The sequence below is a fragment of the Balaenoptera musculus genome, chromosome X (assembly GCF_009873245.2).
Source record: "Balaenoptera musculus isolate JJ_BM4_2016_0621 chromosome X, mBalMus1.pri.v3, whole genome shotgun sequence".
NCBI lineage: Eukaryota > Metazoa > Chordata > Mammalia > Artiodactyla > Balaenopteridae > Balaenoptera > Balaenoptera musculus.
In genome coordinates, this window is record NC_045806.1 from 127,500,060 (window position 1) to 127,516,626 (window position 16,567).

Below are 16,567 nucleotides of genomic sequence, written 5' to 3' on the forward strand. Positions count from 1 at the left end.
GGTTCAGGGGTGTCAGAGCGGATTCACTCATCTTCTGCTTCTCTCGTCCCCACGGCCTTCTCACTGGCCGCTTCTCACAAGGTCCCACTGTGAGGTTCTCACCCATATCTCCTTGGCTCTCTCGTAGGACAGATAGGCCATTCTCTCCTCGGTGCAGGCCAGATTCTGTTTGAGGTGGTAAATCTTGTCCAGGTGCCCCTGTAGGTGCTCATTCACCTGTCCTTCCAGCTGCACTTGTCTTGGGAGCAAAAGGGAAAGTTAACACTCCCTGAGTGCCCGGCCCCAAGCTCATTCTGGGGCTGAGCGGCCCTCCCTCAGGACTAGACTTGGGTTCAGAATCCACCTTCCTCCTCCTCCTCCAGGGCTGCCTCAGAACACCCCAGGTGCACGTCAGCCACACACCCACACCGATATTCATGTATCTTTTATATATAGTCACTGTTTTGTAACGGCTTTACAAAAATAGCAATAAACTAGAAGTTGCACAAATCAAGATCTAAACTGTCCGTGCGTGCTGTTAAATTCCATACATAGTCCCACACCAGTGTTTGGTATGCAGTAGTTCTTCCATAAAAGTCTGTTGATTACAGGGATGGAGCAATCACAAAAGACCACATATCGTATGATTCCATTTATAAGAAATGTCCAGAATAGGCCAATCCATAAAGACAGAAATAAATCTGTGGTTGCTGGGGGCTGGACGGGGTAGGAGGTGGGGATTGACTGCTAGTGGGGATGGAATTTCTTTTGGAAGCGATGACAGTGTTCTGGACTGGGCCTGCTCTGTGAATATGCTAAAAACACTGAACTTTACACTTTAAATGGCTGAATTGTATGGGATGTGAACTGTAGCTCAATAAAGCTGTTTAAAACAAAAAGCAAAATTGGGCTGTGGTAACGACTGCACAACTCAGTAAATTTACTAAAGATCATTGAAACAGTTCAAATGGTGCATTTTATGGCACATAAATTATATCTCAGTAGACCTGTTAAAAAAACACAAATAAAACATCACTACCTGTTGTTTATGGCCACATATGTAAGTAGTAAAAGTCTAAAAACATGCCTGGAAAAGGTAAGCGCCTAGTGAGGATAGCGAGGTGGGGAGAAAGGGGGAAGGGGAATGGGAGAGTTTCAAGCGAATCATCTTTTAAACTTTTATTTCTTAAAAAATTTTTTGAAGCAAATAGATTAAGACTTGAGAAAGCTGGGGGCGGTCATATCACCTTCATCATGTTCTTCTCTGTTTTCCCTGGGTTTAGACTATTTCCAAACAGCAGCTTCTAGCTCTTTAGGGAAGAGCCGAGGAAGGCCTGACCCGAGCCAGGGGTGGTGAGGCTGAAGAATGGCTGGGGCCCGGGGCCCTGCGGAGAAGCACAGGCACCGACAGGGAATGGGAGGTGAGCGGGTCAACTAGGTCCTACTTCAGGGACTTGACTGGCACCACGTGGAGATGGCCCCCAGGCAGCTGAGAAGCTGAACACGCATTTGTTGAAGCCAATTAATCAAGAGCCAGTTCGTGATGGTATTGCAAGGACTGTTCCATTAGTCTCTGCCTTGTTCCCTGTTGAGAAGAGATTGGTCTGACAATGTGGCCAAGGCTACCACCCACAAAGAGGGTGAGATGGTGGGGTGTCCACCCCGAAAGCACATTCCCCATGGCTGTCCTTCCATTTACATGAAGGATGGAGCTGCAAGGACATTCAAGATACCAACCACGTCCAAGTGTATATTCATGAATATATTCTTCACAAGTATGAAGTCAACAAGTAGATTCTTCATTAATATATATTTATAAGAACATATGACTATACTCTTTTTAAAAATTTTATTTTTTTAAAAAATTTATTTATTATTTATTTGGCTGTGTCGGGGCTTAGTTTTGGCACGCGGGATCTTTGTTGCGGCACACGGGCTTCTCTCTAGTTGTGGCGCATGGACTCCAGGGCTCCAGAGCGTGTGGGCTCTGTAGTTTGCAGCACACAGGCTCTCTAGTTGAGGCGCGCGAGCTCAGTAGTTGCGGCCCACGGGCTTAGTTGCTACGCGGCATGTGGGATCTTAGTTCCCTGACCAGGGCTCGAACCCACGTCCCCTGCATTGAAAGGCAGATTCTCAACCACTGGACCACCAGGGAAGTCCCATGACTATACTCTTAAACACATTCTTAAAGGGATTCCTAAATAAGAAGATGTTAATTTATAAGGCTATTCCCTCCGTCTCCCCTTCTCTCCGGCGCCCAGCCTCCTTGCCCTCTGCAAGGCAGCAGCAGCGTCCTGGCTTGTGACACGGCTGACTCTCCTCTCTTGTCCCTCCCTTGGTCAAGGACTCCTCTCTGTCCATCTCCTACAGCCGTGGAGGCAAATGCACCACTGTAGAAAATGCTCTTACAAAGACAAAATCATGGTCAGTCAACCAAAATGCCCCCCAAATCTTCCAGAGCTGTTAAGGCCACCCTCTCCAATACAAATGGTCTCAAACGTTATTGTTGTTGCAGAAGAGTGTATTCTTGTTCACATCTGAGGATGGGCTTTGACAAACTGAGCTAGAACCTAACAGCCTGAAACTTGGAGGAGAAGTCTGAGATGGAGAAACAGAGGTACGAGGGGTGAGGCAGCATGGGTCAGATGGGGTAACACGGCAGGGACAGGGCAGTTCCTCCTGAGCACATGTGCTATCACACGCATCCTTAGAAGATGGAACGGGCACGTGAAGACAGAGCAGAGGGAGAGGGGAAGATGCTGCCCTTGAAGACTGGAGTGACAAGGCCACAGGCTAAGGAAGCCAGCAGCCCCTAGAAGCTGGAAGAGGCCAGGAACAGACTGTCCCCTAGAGCTTCCACAGGGATACAGCCCTGCTGACACACTTTGCCCAAGGAAAACTGATTTCAGACTGCTGAACTCCAGAACCATGAGAGAATAAAGTTCTGTTGTTTACAGCCACCAAGTTTGGGATACCCTGTTAGGACAGCCAGACGAAATCCCTCCAGGGTGCTACTGGCATCTAGTGTGTAGAGACCAGGGACACTGCTAAATATCCTGCAATGCACAGGACTGCCTCCTACAACAGAGAATCATCTGGTCAAAAATGTCAGTAGTGTTGAGGTTGAGAAAATCTGGGCTATGGTGACACAATCTGGAGTTTAGGGCCACCAAGTGACGCCTGAATTTAAGAGGCTAAAGTTTCAAAGACTGACCATACCAAGTGTTGGCAAGAGCGTGGAGCAACCAGAACTCTCACACACTCCTGGTGGGAACATAAACTGGTACAACCATGTTGGAAAACAGCTTCTTTAAAAGTTGACCAGGGCTTCCCTGGTGGCGCAGTAGATAAGAATCTGCCTGCCAATGCAGGGGACATGGGTTCGAGCCCTGGTCCAGGAAGATCCCACATGCCGAGGAGCAACTAAGCCCATGCGCCACAACTACTGAGCCTGCACTCTAGAGCCCGCAAGCCACAACTACTGAGCCTGTATGCCGGAACTACTGGAGCCCGCGTGCCTAGAGCCTGTGCTCTGCAATAAGAGAAGCCATCACAGTGAGAAGCCCATGCACCACAATGAAGAGTAGCCCCTGCTTGCCACAACTAGAGAAAGCCCACGTGCAGCAAATGAAGACCCAACACAGCCAAAAATAAATAAATAAAATTTAAAAAATTAAAAAAAAAGGTTGACCATACGTCTACCCTATTATCCAGCAATTCCACATATGAAAGCATATGTTCACAAAAAGCTGTGTAGAACAATGTTCATAGCAGCCCTATTCATAACAGCCCCAACTGGCAGCAGATGAATGGGTAATGCACTGCATTCACACCACAGAGCACTGCTGAGCAAGAAGGAATGAATTGTTCCTGTGTGCAACGTGGATGAATCTCAAAATCATTACACTGGGTGAAAGAAGTAAGACACAAAGGCCTATATAACATATGCTTCCATTTACATGAATTGTCCCAGTATAGCCAAATCCAGAGAGACAGAAAACAGATTGGAAAGAGGGAAGAGATATGGGAACATATTGTATATGTATAACTGATTCACTTCGTTATAAAGCAGAAGCTAACACACCATTGTAAGGCAATTATACTTCAATAAAGATGTTTAAAAAAAAAAAAAAAGAAAACAGATTGGTGGTTACCAGGGGCTGAGGGAAGGCGAATGGGGAGTGGCGGGGTCTCCTTCTAGAGTGATGAAAATGTTCTGGATCTAGATAGGGTGGTGGTTGCACAACACTGTGAATGCACTAAATGCCACTGTAGACTTTAAAATGAACAATTTTATGTTTTGTGAATTTTGTCTCAATTGAAAAATTAAAAAGCCCTCTTGAAAGCAAACAGATATAACGTGTAAGAAGTGTCACAGAACTTTTCATTTTGAAACCTCAGTTTGTGACACACCAGAGGAGATGTGACAATTGCAGGGGCCTGGGTAGTGACCACACATTTGTGGACACTGGGTGACACTTCATTGAGCTGAAACTCTGTTTCCCTGTCTGTAAAGTGGGTGTTGAACGCTACAGGTGATCAATGCTACACGCTCCCTGTTGTCACTGTTACTACATTAAGTCTTCTTCAGCCCAGTCTCCATTTCTCCTGGTAAATCTGAGTCATACAGACCTGCTCTTTTGTTTCTAATGTATATTAATCAGGGTAGGCTAACTGCTGTAGCCAATGACCAGAAAATGTCTGTGGCTGAAGACGATGAAAGCTTATTTCACACTCCCACCACAGTCCAATGCTGCTGGTGGTGGTGATGTGTGAGGAGGGTGGTGGCTTAGAAGTTCACGCTTGCAGAATTCACGCAGAGTCTTGCAGGGAGGTAGGTCTCTCTGCTCCCGTGCACGGCTGGCAGCTGCTGATTTGCTACGGGTTAAGAACTTACTAGAGCACAACAGTCCCATTGGCCTGGGCAGTATAGAAACATATGAGAATATTCATAACAGCCATCGAGCTCTGGTTTTGCTTTATATAAGTCCGACCTTGGAAGTCTTATTTGGACAAAGGGGCTTTTAGGAATCCCAAGATTTCCAATTTGGTTGAAGTGTCCTATGAAAATCACCTCCACAGATCCTGAAGAGATTGGAAAGGAAGGGCAGGGGCTGCAGAAAAAGCCACAAATGAGGAGGAATTTCACAGTGAATGGACTGCTCCAGCTCCCGAGCTTACTGCTCCTCAACCTGAGGCCACAGACGGTGCTAAAGGTGCTCAGGAGCCCCCAGTGCCCATCCTGCCACTCTCTGCTGAGGACCGACTGGGCCTCAGGCCTCTGCTGGAGTCAGGGCTGCAGCTCCCACTGCTCAGGCCTCTGAACGAATTCACATGTTGACCAGAGGGCAGACAGCAGAAGCAAGAACTACTACAATCCTGCAGCCTGTGGAAGAAAAACCACATTCACAGAAAGATAGACAAGATGAAAAGGCAGAGGGCTATGTACCAGATGAAGGAACAAGATAAAACCCCAGAAAAACAACTAAATGAAGTGGAGATAGGCAACCTTCCAGAAAAAGAATTCAGAATAATGATAGTGAAGATGATCCAGGACCTCGGAATAAGAATGGAGGCAAAGATGGAGACGATGCAAGAAATGTTTAACAAAGACCTAGAAGAATTAAAGAACAAACACCTAGAAGAATTAAAGAACAAACAAACAGAGATGAACAATACAATAACTGAAATGAAAAATACACTAGAAGGAACCAATAGCAGAATAACTGAGGCAGAAGAACAGATAAGTGACCTGGAAGACAGAATGGTGGAATTCACTGCTGCGGAACAGAATAAAGAAAAAGGAATGAAAAGAAATGAGGACAGCCTAAGAGACCTCTGGGACAACATTAAACGCAACAACATTTGCATTATAGGGGTCCCAGAAGGAGAAGAGAGAGAGAAAGGACCAGAGAAAATATTTGAAGAGATTATAGTCGAAAACTTCCCTAACATGGGAAAGGAAATAGCCACCAAAGTCCAGGAAGCACAGAGAGTCCCATACAGGATAAACCCAAGGAGAAACACGCCGAGACACATAGTAATCAAATTGGCAAAAGTTACAGACAAAGAAAAATTATTGAAAGCAGCAAGGGAAAAACGACAAATAACATACAAGGGAACTCCCATATGCTTAACAGCTGATTTCTCAGCAGAAACTCTACAAGCCAGAAGGGAGTGGCATGACATGTTTAAAGTGATGAAAGGGAAGAACCTACAACAAAGATTACTCTACCCGGCAAGGATCTCATTCAGATTTGAAGGAGAAATCAAAAGCTTTTCAGACAAGCAAAAGCTAAGAGAATTCAGCACAACCAAACCAGCTCTACAACGAATGCTAAAGGAACTTCTCTAAGTGGGAAACACAAGAGAAGTAAAGGACCTACAAAAACAAACCCAAAACAATTGAGAAAATGGTAATAGGAACATACATATTGATAATTACCTTAAACGTGAATGGATTAAGTGCTCCAACCAAAAGACACAGGCTCGCTGAATGGATACAAAAACAAGATCCATATATATGCTGTCCACAAGAGACCCACTTCACACCTAGGGACACATACAGACTGAAAGTGAGGGGATGGAAAAAGATATTCCATGCAAATGGAAATCAAAAGAAAGCTGGAGTAGTAATAGTGTGGGACTTTAATACCTCACTTACACCAATGGACAGATCATCTAAACAGAAAATTAATAAGGAAACACAAGCTTTAAATGACACAATAGAACAGATAGATTTAATTGATATTTATAGGACATTCCCTCCAAAAACAGCAGATTACACTTTCTTCTCAAGTGCACACGGAACATTCTCCAGGATAGATCACAGCTTGGGTCACAAACCAAGCCTCAGTAAATTTAAGAAAATTGAAATCATATCAAGCATCTTTTCTGACCACAACACTATGAGATTAGAAATCAATTACAGGAGAAAAAATGTAAAAAACACAAACACATGGAGGCTAAACAATACATTACTAAATAACCAAGAGATCACTGAAGAAATCAAAGAGGAAATCAAAAGATACCTATAGACAAATGACAATGAAAACACAACGATCCAAAACGTTGTGATGCAGCAAAAGCAGTTCTAAGAGGGAAGTTTATAGCAGTACAAGCCTATCTCAAGAAACAAGAAAAATCTCAAATAAACAATCTAACCTTACACCTAAAGGAACTAGAGAAAGAAGAACAAACAAAACCCAAAGTTGGCAGAAGGAAAGAAATCATAAAGATCAGAGCAGAAATAAATGAAATAGAAACAAAGAAAACAATAGCAAAGATCAATAAAAATAAAAGCTGGTTCTTTGAGAAGATAAACTAAATTGATAAACCATTAGCCAGACTCATCAAGAAAAAGAGGGAGAGGACTCAAATCAATAAAATTAGAAATGAAAAAGGAGAAGTTACAACAGACACCGCAGAAATACAAAGCATCCTAAGAGACTACTACAAGCAACTCTATGCCAATAAAATGGACAAGCTGGAAGAAATGGACAAATTCTTAGAAAGGTATAACCTTCCAAGACTGAACCAGGAAGCAATAGAAAATATGAACACACCAATCACAAATAATGAAACTGAAACTGTGATTAAAAATCTTCCAACAAACAGAAGTCCAGGACCAGATGGCTTTACAGGTGAATTCTATCAAACATTTAGAGAAGAGCTAACACCCATCCTTCTCAAACTCTTCCAGAAAATTGCAGAGGAAGGAACACTCCCAAACTCATTCTATGAGGCCACCATCACCCTGATACCAAAACCAGACAAAGATACTACAAAAAGGGCTTCCCTGGTGGCGCAGTGGTTGAGAATCTGCCTGCTAATGCAGGGGACACGGGTTCGAGCCCTGGTCTGGGAAGATCCCACATGCCGCGGAGCAACTAGGCCTGTGAGCCACAATTACTGAGCCTGCGCGTCTGGGGCCTGTGCTCCGCAACAACAGAGGCCGCGATAGTGAGAGGCCCGCGCACCGCGATGAAGAGTGGCCCCCACTTGTCGCAACTAGAGAAAGCCCTCGCACAGAAACGAAGACCCAACACAGCCAAAAATAAATAAATAAAATAAATAAATAAATAAATAAAAGATAGCATAAAAAAAAAGATACTACAAAAAAAGAAAATTACAGACCAATATCACTCATGAATATAGATGCAAAAATTCTCAACAAAATACTAGCAAACAGGGACTTCCCTGGTGGTGCAGTGGTTAAGAATCCGCCTGCCAATGCAGACGACACGGGTTCGAGCCCTGGCCCGGGAAGATCCCACATGCCGCGGAGCAACTAAGCCTGTGAGCCACAACTACTGAGCCCGCGTGCTGCAACTAATGAAGCCCACGCACCTAGAACCTGTGCTCGGCAACAAGAGAAGCCACCGCAATGAGAAGCCCGTGCACCGCATCGAAGCGTAGCCCCCACTTGCCGCAACTAGAGAAAGCCCATGCGCAGCAACGAAGATGCAAAGTAGCCAAAAATAAATAAATATAAATAAATTTATAAGATAAAAATAAAAATAAATAAATAAAATTAAAAAAAAAAAATACTAGCAAACAGAATCCAACAACATATTAAAAGCGTCATACACCATGATAAAGTGGGATTTATCCCAGGGATGCAAGGATTCTTCAATATACGCAAATCAATCAATGTGATACACCATATTAACAAACTGAAGAAAAAAAACATATGACCATCTCAATAGAGGCAGGAAAAGCTTTTGACAAAATTCAACACCCATTTATGATAAAAAAATCTCCAGAAAGTGGGCATAGCGGGAACCTACCTCAACATAATAAAGACCATATACGACAAACCCACAGCAAACATCATTCTCAATGGTGAAAAACTGAAAGCATTTCCTCTAAGATCAGGAACAAGACAAGGAAGTCCACTCTCACCACTATTATTCAACATAGTTTTGGAAGTCCTAGCCATGGCAATCAGAGAAGAAAAAGAAATAAAAGGAATCCAAATTGGAAAAGAAGAAGTAAAACTGTCACTGTTTGCAGATGACATGATACTATACATAGAGAATCCTAAAGATGCCACCAGAAAACTACTAGAACTAATCAATGAATTTGGTTAAGTATCAGGATACAAAATTAATGCACAGAAATCTCTGGCATTCCTATACACTAATGATGAAAAATCTGAAAGAGAAATTAAAGAAACACTCCCATTTACCATTGCAACAAAAAGAATAAAATACCTAGGAATAAACCTACCTAGGGAGACAAAAGACCTGTATGCAGAAAAGTATAAGACACTGATGAAAGAAATTAAAGATGATACAAACAGATGGAGAGATATACCATGTTCCTGGATTGGAAGAATCAATATTGTGAAAATGACTATACTACCCAAAGCAATCTACAGATTCAATGCAATCCCTATCAAATTACCAATGGCATTTTTTACAGAACTAGAACAAAAAATCTTAAAATTTGTTCGAAGACACAAAAGACCCTGAATAGCCAAAGCAGTCTTGAGGGAAAAAAATGGAGCTGGAGGTATCAGACTCCCTGACTTCAGACTATACTGCAAAGCTACAGTAATCAAGACAATATGGTACTGGCACAAAAACAGAAATATAGATCAATGGAACAGGATAGAAAGCCCAGAGCTAAACCCACGCACATATGGTCAACTAACCTATGACAAAGGAGGCAAGGATATACAATGGAGAAAAGACAGCCTCTTCAATAAGTGGTGCTGGGAAAACTGGACAGCTACATGTAAAAGAAAGAAATGAGAACACTCCCTAACACCATACACAAAAATAAACTCAAAATGGATTAAAAACCTAAAAGTAAGACTGGACACTATAAAACTCTTAGAGGAAAACATAGGCAGAACACACTTTGACATAAATCACAGCAAGATCTTTTTTGATCCACCTCCTAGGGTAATGGAAATAAAAACAAAAATAAACAAATGGGACCTAATGAAATTTAAAAGCATTTGCAAACAAAAGGAAACTACAAACAAGACAAAAAGACAACCCTCAGAATGGGAGAAAATATTTGCAAATGAATCAACGGACAAATGATTTATCTCCAAAATATATAAACAGCTCATGCAGCTCAATATTACAAAAACAAACACCCCAATCCAAAAATGGGCAGAAGACCTAAATAGACATTTCTCCAAAGAAGATATACAGATTGCCAATAAACACTTGAAAGAATGCTCAACATCACTAATCATTAGAGAAATGCAAAACAAAACTGGAATGAGGTATCATCTCACACCAGTCAGAATGGCCATCATCAAAAAATCTACAAACAATAAATGCTGGAGAGGGTGTGGAGAAAAGGGAACCCTATTGCACTGTTGGTGGGAATGTAAATTGATACAGCCACTATGGAGAACAGTATGGAGGTTCCTTAAAAAACTAAAACTAGAGCTACCACACAACCCAGCAATCCCACTACTGGGCATATACCCTGAAAAGACCATAATTCAAAAAGACACATGTACCCCAGTGTTCATTGCAGCACTATTTACAATAGCCAGGACATGGAAAAAACCTAAGTGTCCATCGACAGACGAATGGATAAAGAAGATGTGGTACATATATACAATGGAATATTACTCAGCCATAAAACGAAACGAAATTGGGTCATTTGTAAGTCAAGGTGTGGACCCCGAGAGAAGACGGAGGGGAGCCCAATCCCCGGAACAAAGCGGGGGGGGTCCCACAGAAATCTGGCCTGACCCAACTGTCAACCCTGGAAACCCCAGCCAGGACCTGTCTCACTGACCCCTCCTCATTTCCAGATGGGTGGGTTCAGGGAGGCGGGTGCCTTGCTCTGGGGGTCTGGCCTCAGGCCCTGGCAAGGGTCATGGAGAAGACTGGGGAGACCCCTCCTCACACAGAGTACTTGGAGCCCAGCCGGCCCTGCCCCTTTTGTCAGCCGTGGGTGTCCCAGAATAGGTGGGTACATTGCCCCTCACTTCCTCTTCTGGTGTCTTATGGAGGTGAGGCCTTGGCTGAAGGAGATGAGTCACAGTCAGCAGAGGGAGCTGTCCCAGGCCCTGCAGGGTGTCAAGGTGGAAACTGAGCCGACCGCCATCGTCCCAGCACAGATGGACCCCACGGAGTTTGGTTGTCCCTTGTGAGCCCTGTTAGCCCCTGGGCACCATGGCCTGATGTGGAGGTCCTCCCTTCCTTCTTTTCAGTGCAGGGAATGTGTCTTGAGAATTTTGCCTCAGGACAGCAGACAGAGGGCCCAGGCCCTGCCAGGGGGAAGCGGAGGCCCTGCCCTGAGTGAGCACACAGGGGGCCACACACGCCAGGACAGTGGGAGCCTCACAGAGTCCGGCCCACCCCTCCTACCAGCACCGAGAGGCCCAGGGCTGTGCCACAATCTACACCCGAGGTGCGCCCTCCATTCCTCTTACAGGGGCTCCAGGAACCGGGAGGCGAAGGCCCAGGTCTGAGGCACGTGTCCTCAGGCCACAGAGCAGAGGAGGCCCAGGCAGCGCCAGGAGTCAAGGTGAGGTGTGTGCCCTGAGTATGCACCCAGGGGCTCCCCCTCCCAGAACAGAGGGGACCCCACAAGGCTCAAGTCACCGCACCTCCCCACACCCCTCTCAGCCCCGGTCGGTACCTGGGGCTGTGCTGGCTGCACCCTGAGGAGCCACCTCGCTTCCTTCTTCAGGTTGGCAGGGGACAGGCCGCCCAGGAGGAGCGCCCCTGTGAGGCCCGAGGGCACCCCTCCAGACGAGCCCTGTAAGTGGCCTTCGTCAGAGCTGCCCAGGGTGCGTTTCTCCGCCGAGGCCGCTCACACCCCCTCTCTCCCCCAGGTCCGTGGTCCGTATCTGTCACCCCTGCCCACACTCCCGTCGGCGGCCCGACCCCAGTCATCAGGCCCCTGGTCGAGATGAGCGAGCTGCGCCAGCCTGAGGCAGACCTTCAGGCCCCAGTCCAGGCCCAGGGCCCGGTGGAGGCGCAGCTGTTTGGGGCTGCGGGCGAGGAGGCCGCATCCCCCTCATCCTCCTCCTCCTCCGTCGCCCCCTCCTTCTCTGCCTATGCCGAGTCCTTGCCCCAGGAGGCACTTACTGTGCTGATGGCTGACCTGGTGGCGTTCCTGCTGCCCAAGTATCGCACAAAGGAGACTACCACAGAGGCAGAAATGCTGACCATCCTCAGTGATTACCAGGACCACTTCCCCGTGGTCTTCAGCCGAGCCTCCGCGCACTCGCAGCTGGTCCTTGGCCTCGACGTGAAGGAAGTGGACCCCAGCAATCACTCCTATGTCCTCGTCCCCACCCTGGGCCTCGCCTAGGATGGGATGCTGAGCGATGGGCAGAGCATGCCCAAGGCCGGCCTCCTGGTGATGCTCCTGGGCCTGATCGCCCTGTACGGTGACCACGCCCCTGAGGAGGAGGTCTGGGAAGCACTTAGCGTGATGGGGGTGTATGCAGGGAGGGAGCACTACATCTATGGGGAGCCCAGGGAGCTCCTCACCAAAGTGTGGGTGCAGGAGGGCTACCTGGAGTACCGGCAGGTGCCCCACTGTGACCCCGCCCGCTACGAGTTCCTGTGGGGTCCCCGGGCCCACGCGGAGACCAGCAAGTGGCAGGTCCTGGAGCATCTGCTCAGGGTCAGTGGATGGGATCCCAGGTCCTTCCCATCCCTGTGTGCAGAGGGTGTGAGCGATGAGGAAGAGGGGGCCTGAGCCAGAGCAGAAGCCAGACTCCTTCCAGGCCCACGTCCAGCAGCTTCTCCCGTGGGGCAGGAAGGGAGGCTGATCCTTCTCTCTGAGTTTGAAGAGGGAGCGGTTAGCCTTCTAAGTAGTGAGGGCCCAGGCAGTCGGGGGAACCCGGTGTGCAGCATCTTTGGATTCCTGTTGTGTATGATGACATGGAATTTCATCTCTGTTTTCTTTAGGAATTTTTCAAATATTGTTCCACTTAAAAGAAGGCTTAATAAGCTTCAGTATATAAGTTTGTGAATGACATTAATCACACATGTATTTGCACTAATTCAGTTGAACTACAAGAGTTTTGCAATTGTGTAAAACAAATTGTAAGATTCCCATATCATTTTGTGATCCTGAACAAGATAACATGGCATTGGAATAGGAATTTACTTGGAAATGTGAAAGTAATTAGCAGTACAACTGAAGGCCACCCCATTGTTTCTCGGGACACTCTGTCGTCGGCTCAGTGGTGCGTGCCTTGCTGTGGGACTGGCCTGTGCCCACCATAGGGCAGGGCCAGGCCCCGGGCATGTGGGCCAGATGGGGAGGGCTGCCCTGGGGGGAGTGGGCATTGCTGGCGCCCATCTTCCTGGCGAGAGGCCACCCGCGGGGCCCTCAGGAAGGGAGAATGTGTGGGGATGGAGGGCCACCGGGTGGGGTATAGCAGAGGCACCTTGTTGGGGATCCTGGGGGGGGGTGCCCGGGACCCGAGGGATCTGGTGGCTGTTAGAAGTTCCTCTCTGTGTTATCATGCCCTCTGTTCAATGGTTTCAGTCAATGTTTCTCTTAGTAAATTTCCCTGAATGTTTCAGCTGAGTCTGGCCTCTGCTGTGGGCAATGGAGGGAAAGGGCTGCTGTGGGTGAGGGCGGGGGTCCAGAGTAGGATTCCTGCTCAGCACCCATGGGACACCTCTCCAGTGAAAGGCTAGGGTAGGCACTTTGCAGACGCAGACATGGTGAGGGTTTTTCTTCCATTTCATAGGTGAATTGTAAAGTTTTAGCACAAACTGATAATTGCCTAAAAAGGCAGTAGAGAAGTTAAAATGTAAATGAAAAACTTGATGATCTCAGCAGGAAAAAGGGAACATAGGAGCAAAAATAGTTGGACAGACAGTGCTATGGACTGAATATTTGTAAACCTGTCCCCCTCATTCACCTGTTAAATTCTAACCCCCAAAGGGATGGGATTTGGGGGTGGGGCCCTGGGAAGTGATTAGCCCATGAGGGGGGAGCCCTCATGAATGAGACTAGCTCCCTTATAAAAGAGACCCCAGACAGCTGCCTCATCCTCTTCTGCCATGTGAGAAGATGGCTAGTTGATACAACTAGACAAGAAATCAGTCCATATAAAGAAGAGCTTTATTACTAGTACTTTATTACTCAGCCGTACAAAGGAACGAAATTGGGTCATTTGTAGAGACGTGGATGGATCTAGAGACTGTCATACAGAGTAAAGGGAGTCAGAGAGAGAAAAACAAATATCGTATATTAATGCACATATGTGGAACCTAGAAAAATGGTACAGATGAACCGGTTTGCAGGACAGAAATAGAGACACAGATGTAGAGCACAAACGTATGGACACCAAGGTGGGAAAGTGGTGGGGGCGGGGGTGGTGGTGCTGTGATGAATTGAGAGATTGGGATTGACATATGTACACTAATATGTATAAAATGGATAACTAATAAGAACCTGCTGTATAAAAAAATAAAACAAAATTCAGAAATTAAAAAAAGAAGAAAAAGGAAAAACAGTAGGTTTCTGACGTTGCCAATCACAGTAGAAACCCACCTGTAAAGACAGATTGACCAATGTGCCACCATGGGCTCTGCATCTCCAAGTTTGCTCCTCCAACTCCGCAGCCTTGCAGGGAGGCCTTCCTATTGGTGGAAGGCCAATGGGCGTGTCTTTTGCTTCCAGAGGCGCCAAGCCTTGGGACCTCACGCCCTCAGTGCGAGTGGCTACTGCAGCTTCTGTAGCAAAGCGCCTCCTCACGTGCTCTCCTGATCCAACCACTTTCTCTGTAAGGAGACGTCTAGAACTTTCTCTCTCATCTTCCTCGGGCTTCCGGGAGCACCCGGAAACCCACGTGGCGTTCGCACAGAGTGCCTGGGACAGTGGGCTGCACAGTTCCTGGCTGCAGTGCTGAGACGAGCTCTTCAGCCCCTTCTGAGCGGGACTCCGGCGTCATCCACAGAGTCAGAGAGAGTCAGGAGACAGGCGGGGGCTTTGCCGGGGGCTGGACTCCGCAGGTACCGGGGGCGCTGGGAAGGAGTGGGGGTGGGGGGAGGGGTACGGGCTGCTCGATGGGGAGTGGGGGAGGGGCGGCGGAGGGCAGCGGGCTGAAGGGGGGCTGGGGGAAGGGTCCCTCAGTGTGCGGGTCTGAGGGGAGGACCGTTAGCTGCTGGGGTGGCGGGTGGGGTCGTTCTGGAGTCGGGGTGCAGAGGGTGGGGTAATGGCTAAGCGTGGGGGGGGCCCGGAGCGGAGGGCTTCCTGCTGGGCGGGTGGGGCCGGCTTTGGGGGCCAGAAGAGAGGACGAGTGGCTGTGGGGGTGGGGAGGACGCGACGGGCGGGCCACTCCCCCTCCTCGGGCCGAGACACGAGGCGAGGGCTAACGGCTGCTGCGTGTGGCGGGAGGAAGGCGGAGCTACTCCTGGCGCAGGCGCGGGTCGATGGGGAGGACTCCCGGGCGCGGGTGCGGTAGGCGTTGGGGGAGCTCCCGCCGGGGCGGGGGGGGGGGTGGGGGGGAGGACGCTCGTGGCAGGAAGGGGGCTCCGGCTCCCGGGTGGGCGGGGGCAAGAGGGGGGGGCTCGGCGTCTGGGGTGCGAGAGGCGAGAGTCCCTGGCTCGGAGGGTGCTCGGGGGAGGACTCCCTGGTATGGGGAGGTGAGAGAGGCAGTCTGATCTCTACGCATGGGGGGCGCCCGGCTTGCAGGGCCCAGAGCGGAGTGCCACCAGCTGAGGGGTGGGGGAGGGTGTATGGGGGGATGTAGTGGGGGAGGGTGCGGGGAGGAGCCGCCTGGCCACGAGGGGCGTAAGTCGTAAGTGATGCTGAGAGGGGAGGCGCTGGGGCTGCTATGATCTGGTGGAGGCTGTTGGCCATGGCAGATGGATTTGTGGGGGTCCAGAGAGGGGCTCTGGCCCCCTGCATGAGGCATCGAGAAGCTCCAGGTCGCACTGGAGGCCATAGGGCGCGATGAGCGCTTGCAGTACTTTCTGACATCCTGGCCGTGGAGAGACTGGGGAGCGGGTATAAGGGGCGGTGTCTCAGGGAGGCCGAGGGAAGGATCCCAGGTCCTGCGTGGAATCAAGGTGAGGGCCCTGAGGGAGGACTGAAGGGAACCAGGGTCCCAGAACAGAGTGGGCCCTGGATGGCGATGGAGGGGCATAACCCCATGCAGCAGTTTCTGACGTCCGGCTCTCAGAGCGACTGGGCACCTGCTATAAGGGGCGGCGCCTAAGGTGGGAAGAGGTGAGAATCCCAGGTCCAGCTGGGAGTCAAGGTGAGGCCCCTGAGGGAGGACTGAGGGGAGCCCACAGAAACCCATCCGTGTGGTCAGCCCTGGGCAACAGCGGGGCGGGATGACCACAGGCAGCATTTCCTGACATCTGGGTCCCAGAGAGAGTGGGGACTTGGGGTAAAGCCCAATCCCCGAACGATGGGGGGCCCACAGAGTCCGGCCCACCCCTCCTACCAGCATCGAGGGGCCCAGAGCTGTGCCACAATCTACACCCGAGGTGCGCCCTCCATTCCTCTTACAGGGGCTCCAGGAACCGGGAGGCGAAGGCCCAGGTCTGAGGCACGTGTCCTCAGGCCACAGAGCAGAGGAGGCCCAGGCAGCGCCAGGAGTCAAGGTGAGGTGCGTGCCCTGAGT

The 16,567-nt window shown here is 48.8% G+C and overlaps 2 protein-coding genes across 2 annotated transcripts in view; one reads left to right on the top strand and one right to left on the bottom strand.

Moving 5' to 3' along the window:
* Positions 1–16,567, bottom strand: part of TEX28 (testis expressed 28) — a 46,004-nt gene that overhangs the window by 11,678 nt on the left and 17,759 nt on the right. The window contains exon 3 of the mRNA XM_036839351.1: positions 103–238. Within this exon, the coding sequence (XP_036695246.1) occupies positions 103–238 (136 nt within the window). The remainder of the gene's footprint in view (positions 1–102; positions 239–16,567) is intronic.
* LOC118888919 (melanoma-associated antigen 10-like) lies at positions 11,872–12,669 on the top strand. The gene is given in 1 exon segment (XM_036840443.1): positions 11,872–12,669. A coding segment is annotated over 1 exon segment (798 nt).